General features: G+C 42.5%; 1 protein-coding gene across 5 annotated transcripts in view; it reads left to right on the top strand.

The window, feature by feature from the left end:
• Positions 1-23649, top strand: part of DGKG (diacylglycerol kinase gamma) — a 223094-nt gene extending 199445 nt beyond the window's left edge. For 4 of the 5 annotated variants that reach the window (XM_086398113.1, XM_086398109.1, XM_086398104.1 and 1 more), the window contains 3 exons: positions 7521-7641; positions 9983-10043; positions 22392-23649. In XM_086398113.1, the coding sequence (XP_086254239.1) occupies positions 7521-7641; positions 9983-10043; positions 22392-22490 (281 nt within the window). In that variant the 3' untranslated portion in view covers positions 22491-23649. The remainder of the gene's footprint in view (positions 1-7520; positions 7642-9982; positions 10044-22391) is intronic. The other variant, XM_086398111.1, reaches the window with a different exon arrangement.
• The last annotated feature ends 2798 nt before the right edge of the window (positions 23650-26447 follow it).

The raw sequence follows: 26447 nt of genomic DNA, 5'->3' as shown, positions 1-26447 counted from the left end.
GGAGCCCGCTCTGTGCCAGGCGCTTTCACATACACCCCTGCCATTGAATCTCATAACCACTCTTTGAGGTCAGTATTATTATTCCTAACTTCGCCTTTTCAGAGTGAGGAAGCTGTGGATCAAAGCAGTCAGGAAGTAACTTGTTTACATTTTTCTTCACGCCAACTCCTGCATATGTTTGGGGCAGTTTTATTGCCTGAGGCTCAAGTTCTCCAACTTGAGTGTGCCTCAGACTCTTCCAGAGGGCTTGTTAGAACACAGACCGCCCAGCCCAGCCCCTTGAGTCTCTGATTCAGTCGGTCTGGGTGAGGCCTGAGGATTTCCGCTTCTAACAAGTTTCCAGGTGAGGCTGGTGCTGCCTCCCGGCCTCCCCTGGAAACAACCACACTCTGAGAATCACTGGCCCATGGGAATAATCTACCCAGTAACCTGGCCCAGGGGTTCCCAAACTGTTTGCATTTTGGAATCACTTGAGGATCTTTACTGATGCCTGGCTCCAGGCTCACACTTTATTTTTCATTGAAGTTTAGTTGATTGACCATGTTTCAGGTATACAGCAAAGTGATTCAGTTATTCATGAAATATATATATATTTCTTTTTCAGATTCTTTTCCATTAGAGGTTATTACAAGATACTGAATATAGTTCCCTGTGCTATACAGTAGGAGGTCCACACATTTTAACTGGTATAAGGGGCAACCTAGGCATCATTATTTTTAAATACCACCACCCCCCAGGTAATTCTCACATGCAGCAAAGTTGAGGAGCCACTGACCTCGCCTCTTTTCTCCTTGAGTCTGATCTCCATCAAAACCCTCTCCCTCAGCTGCCACCACTGGGGCCACAGGTAGAACGTGTCACACTAGCACCACTTGCAACACGTCCTCCCAGCCGTCTTAGAACACCTGCCCCTGGAACTCATCCAGACTCTTACGTGCCTTTTCCCTTTTTGCCTAGTCCATCGTCTCCTTTTCTGTTCAACGTAAACCTAATTACTGCAGCCATCTCTTGCCCACAGCAATACAGCAAGCACCCTGTTCTTCCTTTGACCATATATGTCTACCTGGGAAAATCTGAGGAGGAATCTCTAAATCCGACTGCAGGCATGGAAGTCCAGGAGGCTTCTTGAAGTTGATGGCACTCGAGCCAAGTTTGGATGGGCAAGTAAAAATGAAAGAGGGTGTTTCAAGCAGGGATACAGCAGACGTAGAAGCACAGAAGAGACGGAAACAGTAAGGTTTCTGGGGGAGCTTCATGTTGCTGTGTGTGTCTGGAGCAGGAACTTGCCCTGTGATGTCAGGAAAACACTGCGGAGGCAGCCTTTTGCCAGATGGGGGTGGGTCTTGGGCATCAAGTGAGGAAACTTGCATCTTTCCAGGTATAAATGGCAGTTGATAGGCATTTTAAAATGACTTTTAAATTGAAAGAGTAATACATACTTAGAAAATACAGAATAACTAGGAAAGCATCAAGTAGAAAATAATCACTTTTAATCTAATGACCCAGAACTCACAACTGTTAAGATTTGAGGGGAATTTGTTTTCTTCTATGCACATTCTTATATAGTTGAGAAAATGCTGTAAAAGTTTACATTCTGCCTTCACACTTAAAATTATAACATAAGACTGAGCGACTTCACTTTCACTTTTCACTTTCATGCATTGGAAAAGGAAATGGCAACCCACTCCAGTGTTCTTGCCTGGAGAATCCCAGGGACGGGGGAGCCTGGTGGGCTGCCGTCTATGGGGTCGCACAGAGTTGGACACGACTGAAGTGACTTAGCAGCTTAGCAGCTTACATTTTTAGTGTTATTTAAATCTGTAAACATTATAATAGTGTAAAGTTCTATAGTATGATACCATATAATTTACCATTTTCACAAACATAGAAATGGGAGAGGGAGAAGTTTCACTATAATAAGTAATGCCACAATATTCGTATCTGTATGAACTTAGGTTTTGCAATGTTCTTGTGATCAATATCAAGAAATAAATAAATCAACAGTATGAAAGTTTTAGACTCATTACCAAACTTCTAAAAACTTTTCTTCCAGTTTACACTCTGATCATAGGTGTCAAAGAATGCACATTTCATCTTCCCTTTCCAGCACCTGGTATCATGGCTGGTGCCCCTGAAGAGTTTTTGCCATGGGTGTGACATGAGCAGCTGTGCATTTATAAAATCCTATACTGGAGGCTGAATCAGATGCACCAGGTTGGAACAACTATGGCTGCCCATGCTGTTCCATCTTTGCTTCCACTTTTTCCTAATCCCATGTTCCCATTCTTCATCTTTATTCTTTCTTGGAGAGCAAAAGTAAGTGTTTGCTTCACAAGAGCCGGGCATAACACTTTGTTACCAAGAAAAGTGCTGAAAGACCTAGGTCTATGGTTGCAACAAGTTGATGCCCAGCCCAGAGACCCTCTTTTGATAGTTTTATAGAAAACAAATCTCTAAATAGTAATTCTAATTAGGTAGAAATACCTTTTTCTATTTTCCAGTGACACTGCCAACTGACTTTATTGCTAAATTAGTTTCCTTGTGCATCCAGTGACTATCCATTCCTACACAGGTAATCATCCCTGTCCCTGAAATGTCCTTCTTTCTTCTTAACCCAGCAAATTATCTTGACATTCATCCTTCAAGACCTTCCTTAAAGTCTCTGGCACCTTCCTTCCATACCTTGCCCAGAATCAGTTACTCAGGCATCCTTCTTCCTGTAGTTTACTCACAACATTTTCTATACCTAACACTTTCTCCCTCTTGGTTAAGAGTCCTTAGAGTAGAACATTTTGTATTCCCAGTTCTTAACACAGTGTCTGGCACATGGTTGTCACTCAGTAACTGTTGAATGAGTGAATTAATGCATTCCTGTTTTACTAAGGTACACAGACATTCCATCTTAAATACAAGTGAGTATATTGAGTATAGAAACAATATGGAGATGATATGAATTGCCAAAAACCACTCTCTGAATCATTTGTACCTGAGGTAAAACAGGGGGCTTACCGGGTAGCTCAGTTGGTAAAGAATCTGCCTGCAATGCTGGAGACCCCGATTAGATTCCTGGGATGGGAAGTTCCCCTGGAGAAGGGATCAGCTACCCACTCCAATATTCTTGGGCTTCCCTGGTGGCTCAGACGGTAAAAAATCCACCTGCAATGTGGGAGACCCAGGTTCAATCCCTAGGCTGGGAAGATCCCCTGGAGGAGCTCATGGCAACCCTTTCCAGTATTCTTGCCTGGAGAATCCCCATGGACAGAGGAGCCTGGTGGGCTATAGTCCATGGAGTCGCAAAGAGTCGGACTTGACTGAGCGACTAAGCACAGCCCAGCAAGGTAAAACAGGACACCTGGTATAGCAGATGTCCTGATCCTGGATTCTATGTTCTGAACACTAAATGTTCTATGTACCTGGTCATTGACTTGTAACTCTGTTTCTGTTTCATTTTAACTCCAGATTTAGTTTCTGCATAAGTCTGTGTTCTAAAGGAAGTACAGGGAATTAAGTGATGCCAGAATTTCCCAAAATGTGTTCCAAAGAAAATGACCATAGATACCTACAAAACTGTTTTATAGGTGTCACACAGAAGAAGAGTCTCGTGGTCCAGCAGGTTTGGGAAGCAGAGTTAAATATATTTCTTTACCTCAGAACTTCCTGGTAGGCATTTTAAGTTGAAAGATCAGTCAGGCAACGGTAGAGAAACAGAAGAGCAGTCAGTCTTCCTGCAGTAGCAGTCAGGAGTCATCCTAGCCTCAATGCCAGGAAAGATTCAGAGTCAAAGGCAGAGTGGCCAGAAGTATAACAAGATCCTTGCCCATTCTCCTACACTTATCCCTCCTCCACCCCCAAGCCCCACATCTGTGTAAACCCCCTGCCCCCCACCCACCCACCCACCCACCACACTGATGAGATCAGCCTGTATTGCATCTCTTCTAGAGCCAGGAAGCAAGGTAATGTGTGGGAAGTGATAGCTGCAAGGTAATGTGTGGGAAGTGATAACAACTTTTCAAGTTAGAGCCATTCAACAGGGAAATTTGTTAAAAGACCAAGACATTGTAAAAGCTGAAACAACTTGAGTCTATTAAGTCCCCTGCTTCTTAGAACATTTTGTTACCAGGGAATGTTTCAAGGAGGGAAAATGTTGAACTATCACAGCACTGTCAGACACCAAAGCCTGGTACAGAGAGCAACATTTTTAAAGACATCTGTCTCTCTGCCAACAGAGAAACTTCTGCCTCTCTTTTCTCCTCCTTTCTCCCACCCCAGTACAACTCCCCCGCCCTCCTCACCCCTAAACACTCTCTCCTCCCTCCCTGCCTCCTGTTCTTCCTCCCCCTCCCCCTCCCCCTTCTCCTCCTCCTCCTTCTCTCATTCACAACCCTTATTGAGATCACAGACACTGTAAAATGACACAGTAAGCAAAACTATCCAATGGTTATTCAACACGCTTGGGTAAGAAGGGAATTAATTAAGTGACTAGAGGCTTAGACATTCACTGTTTATTGGATCTGAACTCCTTAAAAGAGCCTGGAGCATTCTCCTAAACAAACTTTGCCCTTTTGTGGCTTCTTGTTAAAGTCCAAATGAGACGGAGGGTTTAAGGAGACTGTATCTTTTCACACATGTGAAAAAAAGGAGTACCAAAGAAGAAAAATGGCAGTATCAGTGGATATAAAGGAGGTAACCTATGTGCCATCACAGAGAGACTAACAGCTTGTGTATCTGTTGGCAGCTGATGTTCATCAGTGATCATCAGTAGGTTAGCAAACTTTAGCAATGTTTACACATTGGTGGGCAGCCCAATAGTTTAACTGTCTTCATTAGAAGAATATCATAAAGTCAAATACAGGATTTCATTAACTTTGGGAAAGATATATTTAGTTCCTTCCACTCAAGCTTCCATTCTAACAGAACATTTTTCCTATGATCTGTTTATAATTTTAAATTTATGTACATGACTATTTGTATATATGTCTTACCTCCCATATTAGATCCTACACCTCTTACAAGCTGAGTTCCAAAGAGCTAGAAAAGTGCCCTGCACACAATTTGTATTTAATAAAAATTGGTAGAAAGAATGAAATGAATGTAAAAAAGAAGTATATTTGTTAAGAGAATGTTTTTTAAACAATAGTTTTCTGTTTTTAATTTAAATTTATGTATTTTAATTGGAGGCTAATTACTTTACAATATTGTATTGGCTTTGCCATACATCAACATGAATCCGCCATGGGTGTACACGTGTTCTCCATCCTAAACCCCCCTCCCACCTCCCTCCCCATACCATCCCTCTGGGTCATCCCAGTGCACCATCCCCAAGCATCCTGTATCGAACCTGGACTGCAATTAGTTTCTTATATGATATTATACATGTTTCAATGCCATTCTCCCAAATCATCCCACCCTCACCCTCTCCCAGAGAGTCCAAAAGACTATTCTATACATCTGTGTCTCTTTTGCTGTCTTGCATACAGGGTTATCATTACCATCTTTCTAAATTCCATATATATGCGTTGCTGCTGCTGCTAAGTCGCTTCAGTCGTGTCCGACTCTGTGCGACCCCATAGATGGCAGCCCACCAGGCTTCCTTGTCCCTGGGATTCTCCAGGCAAGAACACTGGAGTGGGTTGCCATTTCCTTCTCCAGTGCATAAAAGTGAAAAGTGAAAGTGAAGTCACTCAGTCGTGTCTGACTCCTAGCGACCCCATGGACTGCAGCCTACCAGGCTCCTCTGTCCATGGGATTTTCCAGGCAAGAGTACTGGTGTTTTTCTTTCTGGCTTACTTCACTCTGTATAATAGGCTCCAGTTTCATCCACCTCATTAGAACTGATTCAAATATATTCGTTTTAATGGCTGAGTAACACTCCATTGTGTATATGTACCACAGCTTTCTTATCCATTCATCTGCTGATGGACATCTAGGTTGCTTCCATGTCCTGGCTATTATAAACAGTGCTGCGATGAACATTGGGGTACACGTGTCTCTTTGAATTCTGGTTTCCTCGGTGTGTATGCCCAGCAGTGGGATTGCTGGGTCATAAGGCCATTCTATTTCCAGTTTTTTAAGGAATCTCCACACAGTTCTCCATAGTGGCTGTACTAGTTTGCATTCCCACCAACAGTATAAGAGGGTTCCCTTTTCTCCACACCCTCTCCAGCATTTATTGCTTCTAAACAAGGACAAACCCAAATATCTCCTTGCCAGTCTTAATAAACACTATCGTATTATACCAGGAGACACCATAGAAGATGGGCTTCCCCAGTGGCTCAGCGGTAAGGAATCCACCTATAATGCAGGAGACACAGGAAATGTGGGTTTGATCCCTAGGTGGAGAAGATTCCCTGGAGGAGGGCATGACAACCCACTGCAGTATTCTTGCCTGGAGGACAGAGGAGCCTAACGAGCTACAGTCCATGGGGTCACAAAGAGTCAGACACAACTGAAGCAACTGAGCATGAGTACCTTAGAAGACCGAAGCCATCTGTCAAAGAAGCAAAACATTAACATAGAACAGTTTTCTACTTTGTGAATATTAATAGGATGTTAGTGATTAGCCACAAACTATGAGAGAATTACACTTGCTTTGGTAGGCAAAGGAGGAATGGAAGCTTTTAAAGAATCTGCCTTTTTATTTTGCTTCTGTTTGAAGTAAATAAAAGTTGTGTTGTAAAAATGAGTCTTTGGGCCAACATCAAACCTTAATCCTGCCATTGCTTTCCCCAGAAGTTGGACAGGCACAGTCCAAGTCCCAGGAACTTTGCAAAGAAAGGACCTCTTCTAGGTGCTGAATCAGAAGCAGCTGCCACTGTGGGAGGCCATGGATCCTATGCGACTCTGAGCCTGAGACTCATATTTTCTGTCCCTCTTTTTGTACTTTGGACCCAGGATAATCTGGTGTAGGTGAAATATTCTTTTCCTTGGCTCAGATTAGGCACCTGGTGTCCTGAAAGAGGTCACTGACTTCCCCCAAGGATGTCCAAGGAGGTTGGCTCACCACTGGCTTACCGCAGGCCAAATTTGAAGTTAATTAAGCATCAGTCATCATCAGTAGGGCCAAGATGTTATTCAGGCATTCAGGGAAGAGAAACCTGATCCAGCTCTGGATAATGACCTTCATCAGCATTCCTTCCTATCCTAATCCCAAACCAGTGTGTCTTAGCTGCAAGGTGGGGGCAGGGGGGCAGGGTATTTCAGAAACAGATGGTTCATCTTTTACATTACTCTGCCTTTGAAGAAACTTCTGGATATGTCACCCTATTCATTGCATGCATGATCATACAATCTGGAGCAAAACCTTTTTTCACTGGAACAGAAGGTTTCTGTTTATGAAAAGGTACATTTATTGACTTCTGGGGAAATGCCCTATTCAGAATAAGGGTGAAATGCTGTTTGGTGGGAGCTGAAGGATATTGACAGTTCTAGGTTGGCCATCTGGGGACTAGACCTTCTGGCCCAAACCACACTGGGGAACAGAGACATGTGTATGCACTGGTTCTGCTTGTCTCACTCTACAGACCTCAGTGACCAGCTTCTTGAAGTGGTGGGGCTAGAGGGAGCCATGGAAATGGGGCAGATCTACACTGGCCTGAAGAGTGCAGGCAGGAGGCTAGCCCAGTGCTCCTCTGTCTCCATCAGGTATGTTTCCTCATCACCCAGCAGGCAGCGCCGCCTGTCCCCCTCACCGTGGGTCCTGAATATTCCTACAGATAACAACTTGAAAGCCCTCTTTAGATTTCAGTGCAGAGTGTGGGGGCAGAGTGGGGGTAGGAGTTCAATAACATTTATAAAGAATGTCTTTGGAGACCACTTTCCAAACTAGGTATAACAACCATCCAGGACATCAACTGGAGGGTCCCACCACAACCAGTTTGCTGTTCTCTTAAAATGAATTGATGAAATTCTAGAAATAGGATTGTAAGATGAGGTCCAGAGAGCCAGAGATCCAACTCCTTGCCTTCCTAATCTCCACATTGAAATGCTCAATGCATGCTGGAGGGCAACTTTGACAAAAACGAGGCTCTCTTCTCTGGATAGCATCACTGACTTGATGGACATGAGTCTGAGTGAACTCCGAGAGTTGGTGTTGGACAGGGAGGCCTGGTGTGCTGTGATTCATGGGGTCGCAAAGAGTCGGACACGACTGAGCGACTGAACTGAACTGAGGCTCTCTGCTCTACACTGCTCATTCTCAAATAGTGGTCTCAGAAACACTTTTATTAAACAGTCCCATATACCTTTGTAGAGCTAAACTGACGTCAGCAAACCCGTCATAATTGACAAAGAGGATGACAGTTTTTTAGAGTATGGACCAAATAGGTCAGCCAATACAGGCTCCTTACGAGATGGGGTCTAATGGAGGGGATCTTCTGATTTTTGGTTGCTTCTGTTTAATAAATGCAACTAGTCACAGATTTTTCTCCACATGATTATTTCCAGAGTCCTTATTCCTTTCCATTTCCCATTTAATTTCTATAGTGTGTCTTGGGGATCTCCTAGAGGGGACTTCCATGTGCAGGTTTCCCAAAGTTATTTAAACACAAGAACCCTTTTACCCCTTATCCGGGGTGAAATGTTCTCTGAGTTCTTTTGGGGAAACTCTGTTCTTAGTGCCACCCTGCATCCTTCATAGAAGTCCCCAGAGCTGTTCCCCAATCTATCCCACTAACCCCCTTTCTTCATTCCCTCTGTGTCTCCTGTCCTTTCTATTATTCCTCAGATCTTTGCTTCTCTTTCCTTTTGGGCTATTGTTTTGCTGGGACACGTTTCCCAGGTTAATCTCTTTAATTCCTTTCTCCATGACTTTTAACACCAAGTAGGTCCAGTCTGTTAGAACATCTAAGCCATAACATGTGTGGACCAGAGAATTTTGATTCCTGAAGAATTTGGAGAAAAAAAAAATGTGTAAGAGAGAGGATATTTTCTGTTTCCAGATAAAAACAGGGGTTGAGTCAGGAGCCCTAGCCCCCTGGACATTCGCTACATAATCTCCTCACACCACAAAAGCAAAATTCCACTCTTTGCTTTTATTATTTGTTTTATTATTAGGTTTATTGGTTTTTGTTATTAAATATCCTCAGGGTCAGTTGGAGAATCATCTACATCAAAACAGCTTGCCTCCCTCATTTTATAATTTCAGAAACAGGGCAGATGCCAGACCCAGGTGAGGGCTTTCTGGCCAGCGCCTGGCAACTGTTCCTGGCTCGCCCAGACCAGAGACCTCCAAAAGGACCTACCTTTCCTCCACTGTGTCTCACCCTTAACAGTCCATAAGCCAAAGAAGCCTTGACCCAAACAAGAAAATAAAGCTTTCTCCTCTTCCCTGTGCCTACCCATGGGGATCACATTCCCGATGACCCCCCTTCCCCAGCTAAGCCAGGTCCACAGTCCATGAAACCATAATGTCTACTGTTGTTCAGGAGATAAAAGAGGGGATGGTTGAGGATTGGGGGCAAGGCAAAACACACTCAGACCTGAGCTGTACTTCGTATAAGTAGGAGACATTACCTCATTGACATTATGCAACTGCTCACTCAACATAGAACCCAGGCCTTTCCCTATTTCATAATCTTTCCTATTTCACAGTGGAGTTTTTGGCACCACGGGCAAGCCCTCTGGCTTGTTGTTTGACTAGGGGTCCACTTAGATATGGTGCTGCCATACTTGTCGGCCACTTCTCCCCAGACTCCTGTGGACTTCACTGCTCACTCAGGGCCATGTTTCTCAAAATAGTCTGAGGACCAGAGCAACAGAGTTGTCCATAGTGCTTATGAAAACACAGACCCCTAGGCCTGACCCAGACATGCTACATTGGGACCCCTGAGGTGAGCTCAGAAATCTGTTTTCAACAAGCCACCCAGGAGTCTTCAGAACCACTCCTAGGTGGCTCCACTTTCCACTGCTGTTTCCCTGGTGGGGACGGCCTTCATTCTCCAACTCCAAGAAGCCCACTGTGCTCTCTCTGTTCTCCGGTCTCCAGGACAAACAAGCTGCTGCCAATGCAAGTGGATGGAGAGCCCTGGATGCAGCCACCATGCTCGGTGAGTTATTCCAGTCTTTGAGATGAGGGTGAGAAGTTTTATTTGGGATCCCTTTGGGGCACTGACTTAATATGAAATTCTGAGTCTCTGAGTTACAGGGGCTTTGGGAGATCATCCAGCACAGCTCCTCTTCCACTTAGTTCATCCATCCATCCATTTATCTGCTGAGCTTTTATTGATTATGTGCTATGAGCCAAGCACTGGGAGACACCAGTTCCAAATCCAAAGGAGACACAGACCTGTCTTCAAGGAGCTTATAGTTCTAGGTGAACTCTGAGGCTTCATCTACCGTATTCTTGAGAGCCTCAGCTTGAATTGCTCTAGTGGCAAGGAACTTACGACCCCAAAAGGAAGTTCATTAATTCCACTAATGAACAACCCTAATTACTAGAAAATGCTTCTTTATGTGGAGCTTGACCTTAGAATTCCACCTGGTTACTATGACCACCCGGGCTCCTGGGGAAGAATCCCCACAATGCACAGGCATGCTGCACCCCAGATGTACCCACAATCCTGAGGAACCACCTGAAAACTCCCCTGAAAGTGTAACCTCATAGGTTATCTATTGCCTTTATGGCATTTCTGTGACCCATATTACCCAGCACCTAGAACTGTGCCTGTTTTGTAATAGTTGCACAATAATATTTGTTGAAAGGTAAATAAAGAATTGAACAAATGAACAAACAAAAATAAAGGGAACAACCCCATTCCCTGCCTTACCAGTTTGTTAGCAGTTTGTTCTCAGAAACCCAACTAGACTCTTTATGGCGAAGAGAAACCACTGTCCTGGTGTTTAGAGCCCAGGGTGTTAACTGGAATATGATGTTAGCAACATCCTCAATACTGTTGTGAGTGTGCGAATCTCAAAAGACAGAACTTGTGTTTCTGAGCTTCCTCACTCTATTGGAGTATTCAGATACCCTCGAGAACCTGCTATTTAGAGCCCTTCAGAACATCAATTCAGAGAAGGCAATGGCACTCCACTCCAGTACTCTTGCCTGGAAAATCCCATGGACAGAGGAGCCTAGTAGGCTGCAGTCCATGGGGTCGCTAAGAGTCGGACACAACTGAGCGATTTCACTTTCACTTTTCACTTTCTTGCATTGGAGAAGGAAATGGCAACCCACTCCAATGTTCTTGCCTGGAGAATCCCAGGTATGGCGGAGCCTGGTGGGCTGCCGTCTACGGGATCACACAGAGTCGGACACGACTGAAGTGACTTAGCAGCAGCAGCAGTAGCAGAACATCAGTTCATCTTCTACTAGAGAAAGGATTTTCATGAGATAGCTACTGGGCCTGAATTCTATTGGGCCTGAATTGTAGGTTTATTTCTGTAACTCTTTGCTCTGTGTAACTTCTACAAATTGCAAAGTTAGTCCCTAGAGACAAAGACTTTTTAAAATGGCATCTTTTATAAAAGATATCAAAAGTAGAACTTTTTCTGTAAAATCTTACCTCTATCTTTTGGTTTCTATGAAGTCTAAGAAAAGGATGAATACACTATACCAAAATCTAATAATATCTTACCCCCTTGTTCTAGTTGGGAAGGATGGAGGGAATTTGTACTATTTATAATTTTGATGGAATTGAATTAAGAAAACTCTATCCAAAGTCCTCCTGTCTCCTAAAAGGAAAAAGGAAAAAGCTGGAAGAAAGCAAACCCTTGGCTACCTAGCTCAGTGATATCTAGAAACTGGACTGCCATTCCTCCAGATCCAAGTACTGGTTTTAAAGTAGTCAAATATTCCTCTAATCCTTGCTCTCTCTCCACACCACCCTTCAGACATTACTACTTACTATGAAAAAAATAATAATAATAAATAAAACCCAATTATTTTATGGTGTACAGTCATATGTGAAGGTATGTTAGTCAGCTCAGGCTGCCCTAACAAAATACTACAGACTGGGTCACGTAAACAGCATAGTTTCTCATAGATCTACATCCTCCAAGTCCAAGATTAAGGTGTCAGCAGGGTTGCTTTCTGGTGAGGCCTGTCTTCCTGACTTGCAGATGGAAGCTCTTTCACCATGTCCTCACATGGCCTTTTCTCTGTGTGCATTTACTCCTGATGTCTCTTCCTATTCTCATACGGACACCAGTCCTATTGGGCTAGGGCTCCACCTTTATGATTCCATTTAACCTTATTTACCTCCTTAAAGGGCTTCCCTGTTGGCTTAGTGGTAAAGAACTCGCCTGACAATGCTGGATATATGGTTTTGATCCTTGGGTTGGGAAGATCCCTTGGAGAAGGAAATGGCAACCCACTCCAGTATGCTTGCCTGGAGAATCCCATGGACAGAGAAGCCTGGTGGGCTATAGTCCATGGGGTGGCAAAGAGTCAGATATGACTGAGCAAGCAAGCACCTCCTTAAAGGCCGTATCTCCAAATGTAGTCACACTGGGGATTAGGGCTTCAACACATGAATTTGGAAGGGGACACAGTTCAGTCCATAGCAGAAGGTAACAGAAGTCCGTCTTAAACTTCCAAAAGTTAAAACACGCTTTTGAAACGTTTTCCTGAGTGAAGGCACTCACTAACTGTGAAGTGATTCAGAATTGAAGGCTTAATGATAGGACATCACAGCAACAAAAGAATGTTTGATAAAAATTAAAACCAGTTAAATTAGAAGGAAAGCTAGGACAAATCTAGACAGTATTAAAAAGCAGAGACATCACTTTGCTGACAAAGGTCCATATAATAAAAGCTACAGTTTTTCCAGTAGTCATGTATGGATGTGAGAGGTGGACCATGAAGAAGGCTGAGTGTTCAATTGATGCTTTTGAACTGTGGTGTTGGAGAAGACTCTTGAGAGTCCCTTGGACTGCAAGGAGATCCAACCAGTCAATCCTAAAGGAAATCAACCCTGAATATTCATTGGAAGGACTGACGCAGAAGCTGAAGCTCCAATACTTTGGCCACCTGATATGAAGAGCCAACTCATTGGAAATAAGACCCTGATTCTGGGAAAGACTGAAGGTAAAAGGAGAATGGGGTGACAGAGGATGAGATGGTTAGATAGCATCACTGACTCAATGGACATGAGTTTGTACAAACTTCAGGAGATGGTGAAGGACAGGGAAGTCTGTCGTGCTGCAGCCTAATGGGGTTGTAAAGAATCAGACATGATTGAGCGACTGAACAACAACAACAAATTAGAATGAAGAAAAAACCGTTGTTAAATTCAAATGGCAAAAATCATTCTTTGAAAGAGAAGATAGTATAAACATTCGTAACTTGGATCCCAAACCTAAAGTTATATTCACCAAGACTGAAAGCATGTGGGAGACATTGTTGAAGGAATAGTAAAGGTATGTTAAATTTGATAATTGATTATTCACTTCACTTTGATAATTAGAAAATGTAAATCTGAAGAAAAATTTAGTAACTAGATAATTACTAGTGAAACTAAAAACAGGGTATACACCTTCTGAATCTGGGAGAATTTAAATGTTATGAACCCTATCAGTGTAGCACAAAAAGGAGAAAAACAAGGAAACATTTTAAATGCTTTGATTAAGATAAAAGAAGTTAGGACTAAATATATCAGTAACGACAAAATACCATAAATGTGCTCATGTTCCCTATTAAAAAAACAAAACTCCCACATTGGGTTAAAATGCATCAATACACTTCTTGTAAAGAGATACATCTAAAGCAAAAAAACATAAATTTTTATCTTATCCTTTATCAAGCATAGAGAAATTAAAAGTAAGATATGATAACTTGGGGCAAACTAACCTTCCAACATGCCAAAAGCATAAAGTGGAATAAAGAAGGTCATTTTTTATTTAGTAAAAAGTACACTCAATTTTGAAATCTAATGGTCATAAAAATTTATTTGTCTGATAATAGAATCAAAATTTATACTGTGAAAAACGGTATAGTGTTAGTAGTAGTAGCAGTGTTAGTCACTCAGTCATGCCCAACTCTTTGCGACCCCATGGACTACAGCCCACCAGACCCCTCTGTCCATGGGATTCTCCAGGCAAGGATACTGGAGTGGGTTTCCATTTCCTTCTCCAGGAAATCTATCCAACACAGGAATCAAACCTGGGTCTCCCTGCACTGCAGGCAGATTCTTTACTGACTGAGCCATCAGTGAACAGCCGATGAAAAACTGTATAGATGTAGTATATTCTGAGAATAAATATATATAAGAAACTTACAGAAAGACAGTTATTGAGAGGCTTTAAAATATTTGGGGCTTCCCTGGTGGCTCAGAGGGTAAAGCATCTGCCTGCAATGCAGGAGACCCAGGTTTGATCCCTGGGTTGGGAAGATCCCCTGGAGAAGGAAATGGCAGCCCACTCCAGTATTCTTGCCTGGAGAATCTCACGGATGGAGGAGCCTGGTGGGCTACAGTCCATGGGGTCACAAAGAGTGGGACACGACTGAGCGATTTCACTTTCACTTAAAATATTTGTTTCTGTCTTTGAGGTCAAGTTGTTAAAAAAAAAAAAATAGATGACATAAAACTTGGATTTTTAAAAAACAAGCTCAGAGATACAGAGAATAGACTGATGGTTTTTCAGAGGTGGGAGCAGGGAGGGCAAGGTAAGAGAAATGGGTGAATGGGGTAAAAATGTACAAATTTCCAGTTATAAAATAAAGGAGTCCTGAAGGTGTAATATACAGCAGAGTGACTATAGTTAATAATGCTGTATTGCATATTTAGAAGTTGCTAACTTTGGCCACCTCATGCGAAGAGTTGACTCATTGGAAAAGACCCTGATGCTGGGAGGGATTGGGGGCAGGAGGAGAAGGGGACGACAGAGGATGAGATGGCTGGATGGCATCACCAACTTGATGCACATGAGTCTGGGTGAATTCTGGGAATTGGTGATGGACAGGGAGGCCTGGCGTGCTGTAATTCATGGGGTTGCAAAGAATCGGACACGGCTGAGCGACTGAACTGAACTGAACTCAAGTGAGTAATTCTTAAAATTTCCTATCACAAGAAACAGTAATTTTGTAACTATGGTGACAGATGTTAACTAGATTTATTGTGGGTGGTCATTTCACATTATATACAAATATCTAATTATTAACCTGTACACCTGAAACTAATATAATGTCAAATGTCAATTATACCTCAATTTAAAAATTAAACTTGGATGAAATAACTATGCCTTAAACAAATCTAATTTCTTCAAGGTCCACAGGATATTTACTAAAATAGACTATAAACCAATTCATGAAGAAAAAAACAAAATCCAATAACAGATGTTATAAAGGTTGTTTTATTTGACCACAAAGCAATAAAACTATAAATAAATAATAGATTAAAAGATAAATGAAATCCAATCAGATTATTACATTCTCCTAAAGAATAGATTTAAGAGGGGATCAAAGCCAATATTATTGACTATTTAAAAAATAATAAAATTAGAAGGCTCTCATCAAAAGTTTTAGAATATAGCCTAAACTATATTTGGAAATAAATTCAAAGTCTCATATGCTACCATCATTTGAAAAGGGAAAAAATGTAATGTATAATCCCCAAATTAAAAGAACAGTAATAAAACAAAGTTAGCAGAAGCAGAAAAAAGAAAACAAAAGATATAATTAGAAATTAAATAATTTAAAAAACAGGGAAATGTAGAACTAGTTCTTCAAACACGTGAAATGTTTGAAAACGTAATTTTAAAAAGAGATTAGAAATAAATATTTAAAATATGAACAAAGCTAGTGGAGGTGATGGAATTCCAGTTGAGCTATTTCAAATCCTGAAAGATGATGCTGTGAAAGTGCTGCGCTCAATATGCCAGCAAATTTGGAAAACTCAGCAGTGGCCACAGGACTGGAAAAGGTCAGTTTTCATTCCAATCCCAAAGAAAGGCAATGCCAAAGAATGCTCAAACTACCGCACGATTGCACTCATCTCACATGCTAGTAAAGTAATGCTCAAACTTCTCCAAGCCAGGCTTCAGCAATACATGAACTGTGAACTTCCAGATGTTCAAGCTGGTTTTAGAAAAGGCAGAAGAACCAGAGATCAAATTGCCAACATCTGCTGGATCATGGAAAAAGCAAGAGAGTTCCAGAAAAACATCTATTTCTGCTTTATTGACTATGCCAAAGCCTTTGACTGTGTGGATCACAACAAACTGTGGAAAATTTTGAAAGAGATGGGAATACCAGACCACCTGATCTGCCTCTTGAGAAACCTATATGCAGGTCAGGAAGCAACAGTTAGAACTGGACATGGAACAACAGACTGGTTCCCGATAGGAAATGGAGTACATCAAGGCTGTATATTGTCACCCTGCTTATTTAACTTATATGCAGAGTACATCATGAGAAATGCTGGGCTGGAAGAAGCACAAGCTGGAATCAAGATTGCCGGGAGAAATATCAATAACCTCAGATATGCAGATGACACCACCGTTATGGCAGAAAGTGAAGAGGAACTAAAAAGCCTCTGATGAAAGTGAAAGAGGAGAGTGAAAAAGTTGGCTTAAAGCTCAACATTCAGAAAACTAAGATCATGGCATGTGGTCCCATCACTTCATGGGAAATAGATGGGGAAACAGTGGAAACAGTGTCAGACTTTATTTTTGGGGGCTCCAAAATCACTGCAGATGGTGACTGCAGCCATGAAATAAAAAGATGCTTACTCCTTGGAAGGAAAGTTATAACCAATCTAGATAGCATATTGAAAAGCAGAGACATTACTTTGCCAACAAAGGTTCGTCTAGTCAAGGCTATGGTTTTTCCAGTGGTCATGTTTGGATGTGAGAGTTGGACTGTGAAGAAGGCTGAGCGCCGAAGAATTGATGCTTTTGAACTGTGGTGTTGGAGAAGACTCTTGAGAGTCCCTTGGACTGCAAGGAGATCCAACCAGTCCATTCTGAAGATCAGCCCTGGGATTTCTTTGGAAAGAATGATGCTAAAGCTGAAACTCCAGTACTTTGGCCACCCTTGGAAAAGACTCTGATGCTGGGAGGGATTGGGGGCATGAGGAGAAGAGGGTGACAGAGGATGAGATGGCTGGATGGCATCACTGACTCAATGGACATGAGTCTGAGTGAACTCTGGGAGTTGGTGATGGACAGGGAGGGCTGGTATGCTGCAGTTCATGGGGTCGCAAAGAGTGGGACACAACTGAGCGACTGAACATAAATATAAATGTAGTAATGGTTTTACTTAATTATAAGACATTATGTGACATTTATAGTTATCTTGATCCTAATAAACTTGAACATCTTATATAAATCCTAGGTAACCATTGGGGGAAGAGTGGGAGGAAGGGCTAGTTAGGGAGTTTGGGATGGACATGTACATACTGCTACATTTAAAATGGATAACCAACAGGGACCTACTGTATAGCACAGAGAAGGCTGCTCAATGTTACATAGCAGCCTGGATGGGAGAGAAGACTGGGAGAGAATGGATACATGTATGTTATGGATGAGTTACTTTGCTGTCCACCTGAAACTATGACATTGTTAACTGGCTATGCTCCAATGTAAAGTAAAAAGTTTTAAAAGAATTCTAGGTAACCCTTAATGAAATGAAAAATATTTGATCTTACTGGTGAGTTCTTCCATACTGTTAGGAAATAAATATTTATTTGAAGTCTTTGTTCCATAGAATAGACAAAGATAGAAAGCTATCCAATCCATTTCATAGAATTAAGATAGATAGAAAAATCTAACAAAAGCTGTGCTTAAAACTAGAAAGCTACTGGGACTTCCCTTGTGATCCAATGGTTAAGACTCTGTGCTCCCAATGCAGAGGACATGGGTTCAATCCCTGGTTGGGGAAATAAAATCCTGCCTGCTGCATGGTGCATCTGGAAAAAAAAAAAAAAGGAAAGCTACAGATCAATCTCAAATATGAATGATATAAAAATTGTTAAAGTATTGGTAGATAGAATTGAACAACATATTAAAAGAATCAGTCACTCCTCAAGAAGAATATATCAAAGAAATGTGCAAGGAAGTCTTTTTTAAAGTTTTTTGTTTTTAACAACAAAACCAATTGCCTTATTTAACTTAAAAAGCATTTCCCACCCCAGTGGTCCAGTGGATAAGACTCTGAGCTCCTGATGCCTAGGTTCTATCCCTGGTCAGGGAACTAGATCCCACATGCCATAACTCAGACCTAATTCAGCCAAATAAATAAAGATTGGGCTCCCCTGATGACTCAGATGGTAAAGAATCCGCCTACCATGCAGGAGACCTGGGTTCAATCCCTGGGTTGGGAAGATCCCCTGGAGGAGGGCATGGCAACCCACTCCAATATTCTTGCCTGGCAAATCCCCATGGACAGGGGAGCCTGGTGGGCTACAGTCTATGGGGTCGCAAAGAGTCAGACAGGACTGAGTGACTAAGCACAGCACGTAATTAGATACAAAGGATAAAAACTTTTATATTAATAGGCTTGGTGTGTAGCAGGATATGTTAATTCCCTTCCCTAAGGAAGTCTCCTTAATAGAAGTTTAGATAGAAAAATTACATGGTAATATGGGTAGATGACCCAAAATACTCAATCACATTCAACATTTCTGAATGAAATGAAACTCTTGCAAAACTCAGATTAGGAAGACACTTCCTCAAAATAATTAGTTATTAAACCAATAACTAATACTTAATGTAAAACAGTAGTAGAATTCTCATTAAAATTGTGGATAAGACATATGCTAATGTTGTTTGGAAATTCTAACCAGCGCAAAACACATGAAGCAGAAAAGAGATATAACTATTTGGAAAAGAATCAAAACTGTCATTATTTGCAGGTAGTATATGTAAAAGAAATCTAATAAAATCAACTGAAAACCTCATAGGTTAAATTATTTCAGTGAAGCTATAAAGAAAGAGGCAAAAGTTAACAGCTTTTGTACATACCAGCAATAACCAATCGGAAGAACATAATAGAAAAAAGCTGAAATATTATATGGCAACAAACAAAAACAAAATACCAAGCCGAATTGTGAAAAATAGATGAAGACTGCAAGACTTAGTTAATACTTTTTTAAAAGATTTGAGTTTCGACACATCCCATGTTTCCAAAAGGGACCCCCAAACAAAATTCCAATGCAATTTTTTAACTTGACAAAACAATGCCATAGCTAAGGCATTTTATAAAAGAGCTGTGAAGAACTTCCCACAAGGTATTAAAATAGTTATATAGCTACAATAATTGGCCCAATATTGGATAGGTAAATCAATAATACAGAAGACAGCCCTAAGAAACTCTAGTGTATATAAAAGGCAGTGAAGGAAAAAAGAAAGATCATAAATTAATTTGAAAGTAATGGACTATTTAACATGGTATCCAAGAAATTGCCTGTTTGGGAAAATGCCATTATACAATCAGACCTCCACATCCATGGGCTTCACATCCTTGGATTCAACCGACCTTGAATAGAAAATATTCAGGAAAAAAAAATCCAGAAAATTCCAAAAAGCAAAACTAGAATTTGCTCTGTGCTGGGAACTATTTACATAACATTAACATTGTATTTACAACTATTTACATAGCATTTACATTGCATTAGGTATTATAAGTAATCTAGAGATGACTTAAAGGATACAGGATGTGCATAGGTTATACACAAATACTATACCATCTTACATAAGGGGCTTGTATAAAACCAGCATCCATGGATTTTGGTATCCCCAGGGGTCCTAGAAGCAATTCCTTATGGATAGCAATGGATGACTATATACTAACCTCTCACCTCTGTAGTACTAGAATCCACAAACCACAAAACCTCACATTGCCCAGCATCTCCAAACTCCTACCTTATCAAGACATTTCTCAAAACTGCTGAAAACCCATGGGAGGGATTCGAGTTTCACTTCCTCCTCTTTGCCCAGGAGGTGCTAACAAGCAAATAAATTGGTCAGCTAGGGGGAGAAAAAGGAGAAGGAAAGATCTTCTATGGTCTAAAAAAAATGGGCTCCATCAGCGGGAAATGTAAGCAGTGCACCAGCTGCCACTCTGCCCCAAGCACGCCCAGCTCCACTGACAGGATATCCCTCGTTCTTCTGGGCTGGGCTAACTAGTCAGTACTTCCATAGCAGGTACCCATTCTGTGCTTTCTTGGGGAACACCAAGGTGAATAGGATGAATTTCTTCTTCCCCTCAGAGAGTGAGAAAAGACTTTACCACAGTGAAATGTGCCACAAATCACTGCCGTCAGCTGGGGCTAAATTGCAGCCACAGATGAGTATTATCAGGGCCCCCTGTCATCCGCGCCTCACTTCCCTGAATTCTGAGGTAAAGGCGATGCCATAATCAAGCAGAATGGCACTTGAAGTGTCCTCGGTATGCTCCCCTGGGGACCACCCCAAAGCAAAGAGACTTACTACTCGCCTCCTACACCTCCAGGCTGGTGAAAACCAACCTAACAGTCATTTAAACCTTCCTTCCCCCAGGTTAAGCTCTTTCTCCACAGTGTCTTTTGGTCCCATCTTTTTCTTTTCATAACCTGCGGCCTTATAAATTTAAATCTGGCTTGCAGTAGAACTTCTTAGCCAGACTCTCCCCCACTCCAGCTCATCCTGACAACAGCTATTGAATAATTCCTTTCAAGCTTTTTTTTTCCTAGTGAATTCTCCAGCTTAAAAAGTTGTCATGGTTCCCATTACCTCATATTAAACCCAATCTCTGCCACCTCCCCTTTAAAGCCCTTCCCCAGCTTCCCCTCCGGTGTCCCCGATTTCACTTCTCATCCTGTGGTCCACACTCAACCAGTTGGTATGTAGCCCCTCAAACTAGTGCCTTCCCTTTCTCTCTCACCAATACATTTTCTTCCCTTCCTTTCAGATCTTAAAATGCTTCCTCAGTTGCTCCATTCAGATTCTTCTCATTCCTCAGTGAACCTTCTTTTGGACACCACTTGGTTCATCCTACATTAATTTAAACATGTTGATGAGTCTATCTCTTCAAGAGCTCTTTCATTGTTCTCTGGGATCACACTGTCGTTTGAATAGGTGGTAAAAACCATGAGAGTGAGTTCATAGACTGTTTCTTTTTGATAGGTTTTTAATTTTTATTAGAGTACAGTATAGCTTTACAGTGTTGTACAGCAAAGTGAATCAGCTGTGTGTATACTCTCACCCCTCCTTTTTTGGATTTCCCTCCCATTTAGGTCACTACAGAGCACTTAGTAGAGTTCCCTGTGCTATATAGTAGGTTCTCATTAGTTATCTATTTTATACATAGTAGTGTGTATATATGTCAGTCCCAATCTCCCAGTTCATCCCACCCCTCCCTTTCCCCTCTTGGTGTCCAGACTCTGTTTAACATACATCTTTCTCCTTCTCCAGTATAGGGTAAGATTTTAATTGGTGCATTCCGTTGTTTACACTGGGTTTTCATTGACTGTCATTTCATCTTCACAACAACTTTGTGAGGAAACTAGAACAAATGTTACTATCATTTTACAGTTCAGCAAGCACTGATTTTGAAGGCTAAATGATTTGTCCAAATGTCCATAGCAAAGAAGGGGAAGTTCTAAGACCCAAATCCAGGTCTTTGAATCCTAAATGCCTCTTGTTCCCACATCATCTTCCTATTTGATAAATGTTGATAAGACTGAGAGTGCAGATTATCTCTAGACCACATTCAAATAGGTACCAAGCATTTGAAGCCACGCCCTGAAGGTAAGGTTGGCAAGAAAGAGAAAAAAAGACTTCACCAGTGTCTTTCACTTCCAATTGCAAACTTCATGTTTGCAGGAGAAAACACTCATTAAACCTAAAAGTAAAAAAGAAAGAAAGCTTTTATAAGAAAGTTGGGTCTCCCCTGGAAGACTAAGAAAAGAGGAAATGCCTAAGACTCACTTTTAAACTATCCACGTGAGTGGCGATTGGTTCAGAGATCAGATTCAAGATCCTAGGTCAGTTTGGAGTTCCTGGTTTATGTCTGTATGCTTGGGCAGAAACGGCCAGGAACAGGGAAGACTGGGAACTGGAAGAGTGGGACTCTGACTGTTCTGCCCCTGTCTGTGCAACCTTAGGCTAATCTGAGGCTCAGCAGAGCCTTGGGGGTCTCCATTCCTTTATCTGTCCTACAGAGGGCTTGACTGAGATGGTCCCTGAGGTCTCCTCCGGTTGTGACATTCTGAGTCTATGAATAGCAAGGACACAAGACAGGTGCGAGCTGATCACCACGTGGGAAGCTCACACCTGTCTCTCCCCAGCGTTTCCGCCCCTTGCTTCCAGCACCATTCAGGGTCCAGTTGCCAATTGTGAAGCTGTTCAAGGACAGTCGTCCTTCTGCTTGGGGCTCCTTCCAGCTCGAAGCTGGCCTCCTTCCTCTCTCTGCAAGTCACTCTCCCATAGGTTCCTGGGGTTTGCAGGCCACTAATTCATTTCTCCCTCTTTGCTTTTAGATTAAAATTACTCACAAGAACCAAGCGCCTATGATGATGGGGCCCCCTCAGAAGAGCAGCTTCTTTTCGCTGAGGAGGAAAAGCCGTTCAAAGGACTAGACACTGTGCCAAATGCCAGTTCAACCAAGAGAGAAGACAAGAAACTGAAACACACGCACACACCCACATGCACACACACAAACACCATACTCTTCTCCAACCAACGGAAGCCAAGCCACCCTTCAGGAAGAAAGCTTCATCCATTCTGTTTCAACCATGGATGCATCCCCGCAGAGCCAGTGCCGGCAGGACATTTTGAATGGACTTGGGATTCTCCAGGGTGTGGCTGGCTCGCGCAGCAACCTTCACTTTCCCAGAAGGCCTTTAGTGGGACTTTCTGAGACTGAAGGAGAAACCCCCCTTTTTTCCACCAGCCCTGCAAGTTTCCTCCCGGCCGTTTGCAAGGAGCAGGCTGCAGGTTTCCTGCCTATGCTGAGGTCGGATGTGGCCAAGAAAAAGAGCCTGTGTTCCAGAAAACTCGCACAAAGATCCCTCTGTGCGGAGACAGGACGGCCTCGGACTCTCAGAGTGCAGCCCTTGGCAGGGCTTGGCACCCGCACGCCAGTCTCTCAGTTGTCCTTCAAGCTTCTCCCTGAACTAGCTGAGGAGGCAGAAAGGCTGTGGAAAGCTGTGTTTCCCTTCTTGGTTCTGCACGTTGTCAGTGGGCACTAGTGGTTCTCCTGAAGCCTTCTGGTGGCTGTGTGCTTGTTTAGAGCCGGCTCCAAGAGCCCCCAGAGCTGCGTGCACAGCACACCTTAGATGTGGTATTTATTTTCTTAGTTCTATGAACACCTGGGAGGGAAAGCAGAGAAACTGAGATTTATTTTTTAAATCGGTGTCATAATATTGTGTAAAAAGGGAAGAGGGAAAAAAAAAAAAAACACCCCCAGCTTCTTTCTTTTTCAAGCCAAAGCGTGTTTCCTGTTTGAGTTCCAAGGCCTGGTGGCAGACTATTCCTGAAGGCAAAGAAGATGGGAGGGAAGGGCCTTTCGCTGAGGAGACCAGGAGACAAGCCTTCAGGCGGTTCCCTCCTGCCTCTTTGTACTTGCCACTCCCAAAGCACGACCTGAAGACCTTTCTGCAGGTCTTCGGTGTGTGTACATATATGTAGCATATATATATATTTATATATATATATAAATATTTATTTACTGATGGATTTTTCCTAATTGAAAAAAAATATGAAGTATAAGAATTGAAAGTGGGAAAGAAAAAGAAATGCTTGTTTCTGCCATTTCATTGTCAAGACACATTTCTCCCTGGTGATCATAGGATTCAAGGGAAATTGAAGTATCTCCTTATAAAGAGACTGAGAATTTCTCTTCTCAAAACAACTATGAAAGCTATGAGGGGCAGGATTTACTGTCTCATTTGTCAAATAAGGAAACTGAGTCCTAGAAAAGTTAAGAGATTTGTCCATGGTATCTTGGCTAAAGAAAGTGGTTTGGGATTCGGTGCCACTAAAAAGATACTTAGTAGAGAAAAGAACCTACACATCTTGGAATGACATCAGGGTCATTTCTGGTCACTGAGAAGTGATTCCATGTAGATCCAGGTTGCCAGGGAGGAATGAACATGTGGTACACATGTGGACGGGACAAGCCCATGTGAGAAAATAAGGGCCTCCCCCATGATTGCTGGAGACTCTCTCGGGTCTGAGCTGGTCAGTGTGTGCGTGCATGCTCAGTCGGGTCAGACTCTTTGTGAGCCCATGGACTATAGCCCACCAGGGTCCTCTGTCCATGGGATTTTCCAGGCAAGAATTCTGGAGCAGGTTGCCATGCCCTCCTCTAGGGGATCTTCCTGACCCAGGGATCAAACCCGCATCTCCCGCATCTCCTGCATTGGCAGGCAGATTCTTTACTGCTGAGCCACTGGGGAAGCCCTAACCTGGTCAGTAGACAGGTTAAACTCTCCACGTGTCACATCATCATAGTCTCTTAAATCTGGAAACACTCCTGGCTGCAGGAATGACCTCAGCAGAGAGGCACAAGGAGGACAAAGGCACCTTCAGCAAGGAACTGCCAGCCAGTGACCAGAGGGGTCTCAGCAGAGCTCAGTGGGCTTCATTCCACTGGCACCAGCATCACTGCCTTCCCCAAGGGCAAGCCTGTGGAGAGCTTCGTTGGTAGAAAGAAACATTCTCCTTGTCCCCTATCCCCTCTGAGATTCTGAAAAGCAAACCTGTACCCACTTGGCATCACCCCACTAAACTCCCTCTCATCTCCTCGCACTGGGTCAGGAACGTTGTGCAAAGAAGGGAAAGTCAAGATTGTATGTACAAACTGTTCATAACTCTGAAGGAAGCAGTCATCTAGGACCGCCTCAGATAAGAGATCTAGAACCATCCTGTTCAACCTAACAGCACGGAACACCAGACGAAGGGAAACCCCTGAAGAATGTCCTGAATGATGGGCTCCTTGGGATGGGACCAACAAGCTCCAGAATGACAGCAGGTACTCTCTTGGAAGCCACTTGCTTCTGAAATGAAGGCAGGTTCAGTTTGGAGGTCACTGATTGTAAGACATTTATAGAAGTTATTGCATGTGCTTCAGCCCCAACCCCCCAAGATTGAGGCTGTTGAGATACTGCACTGTTGCCAACAGATGAGACTGATCCTCAGAGATTCACGCACCAGAGACTGGCCCCTGCCTGCCTACTCGGGTGCACAGGACTGGCAATGTTGCTTGAGAGACATGTCCCATGTCCTCCTCCTTAAAACCACAGAGTATAACAAATGTTGGTGGAATTGTACTTTCAATTTTGTAACCTGAGTCTAGTGATGTTGTTTAATCTGACTTTGCAACTCATCTTTTAACTAGTGGGACTGTAGTTTCCAACTGTGGAGTACCTCATCATAGTGCTCCTCACAGCAACCCCTGAGGTTGACGGAGAAGGTATTATTAACCCCATCTAAATAATGAGGAAAACAAGGCTTAATATAACAGTGACTTCTCAAAATTAGGCAGTCGGGAAAATCCTCCTTTATTCCTCATCTTATCTAATTCTGACCATGCACAGACATGTTCTCACCTGCCCCCACACACTTCTACCCCTCTGGCAATAAAAATGAAACAGGAAATCTTCAATACATTCTGTGTCTCTGGACTAATGGATGAGGTGTTGCATCTCATTATAACTTGGTCTTTGTAGGTTTCCTCCAGTGAGTTGAGAATGGAGATAGATTTGGTAGAATGATTATATTTCAGGTCAGAGACCAGCTCCTCTCAAGAGAGTTCTTTCCACAGATGGAAAAGATATGTTGAAATTGCCAAATAAATTAGGAAATACTTGGCAGAATCTGGAAGAGCCTCCAGACTGGCGTTACATAACATGCATATACATTATACATATGCACATTATATAAGGTGACATAGTACTTAATGTGCTGTATATATTATGTAAATTACATATTTGTGAGTAATCATGATAAATATAGAGACCCACTAATCACTTTTTACACATACCCAGTGACAGATTAGGAAGTTGCCTTGCCAGAGAGTCTTAAAACTTACTCTCTCCTGCTGCTTTGGTTCCAACTCCTGCCAAAAATAATTGCATCAACTTTTCCCGTCTCTAGCCCCCTCTCCTCTTGGCCAAAACCGTTAGTTACCTCCTGTCCTAGCTAGGCTGCACCTTCCATGGAACACTACCATGACTGGGATCCATAAAAATAGATTCTGGGGATGGGATGGATCTAGACCCCCAGATCCCCTGTATCCATGTTCCCAGGTAGGTGGATGCCTAGGGCTGATGTTAAAGGGAGAGGTAAGGAGAGAGAAGAAGAATCTACCAACCATCCAAGGAAGGAAACCATGTTCCTTGGCCACCAGTTTCAGGATCTGACCATCAATTAGGAAGTTATTTCCAAAGTCTAGTCTAAGTTTCTGCAGCACATCTGAAACCATAATTTCCTAAAATGTGTTTCACACAATACTGGTATCTATGCTCCATGCACAAACAGTTCTGTGATCAAGTACTAGATCCCCTTCTAGAAGAAAGAAGGGGATTTATTTG

Source organism: Bos grunniens, chromosome 1 (genome assembly GCF_055505025.1).
Source record: "Bos grunniens cultivar Pamir isolate PY7600 chromosome 1, Bosgru_T2T1.0, whole genome shotgun sequence".
Lineage (NCBI taxonomy): Eukaryota > Metazoa > Chordata > Mammalia > Artiodactyla > Bovidae > Bos > Bos grunniens.
Note: the sequence above shows the minus strand (reverse complement) of the source record. Positions and strands in the feature narration are given on the sequence as shown.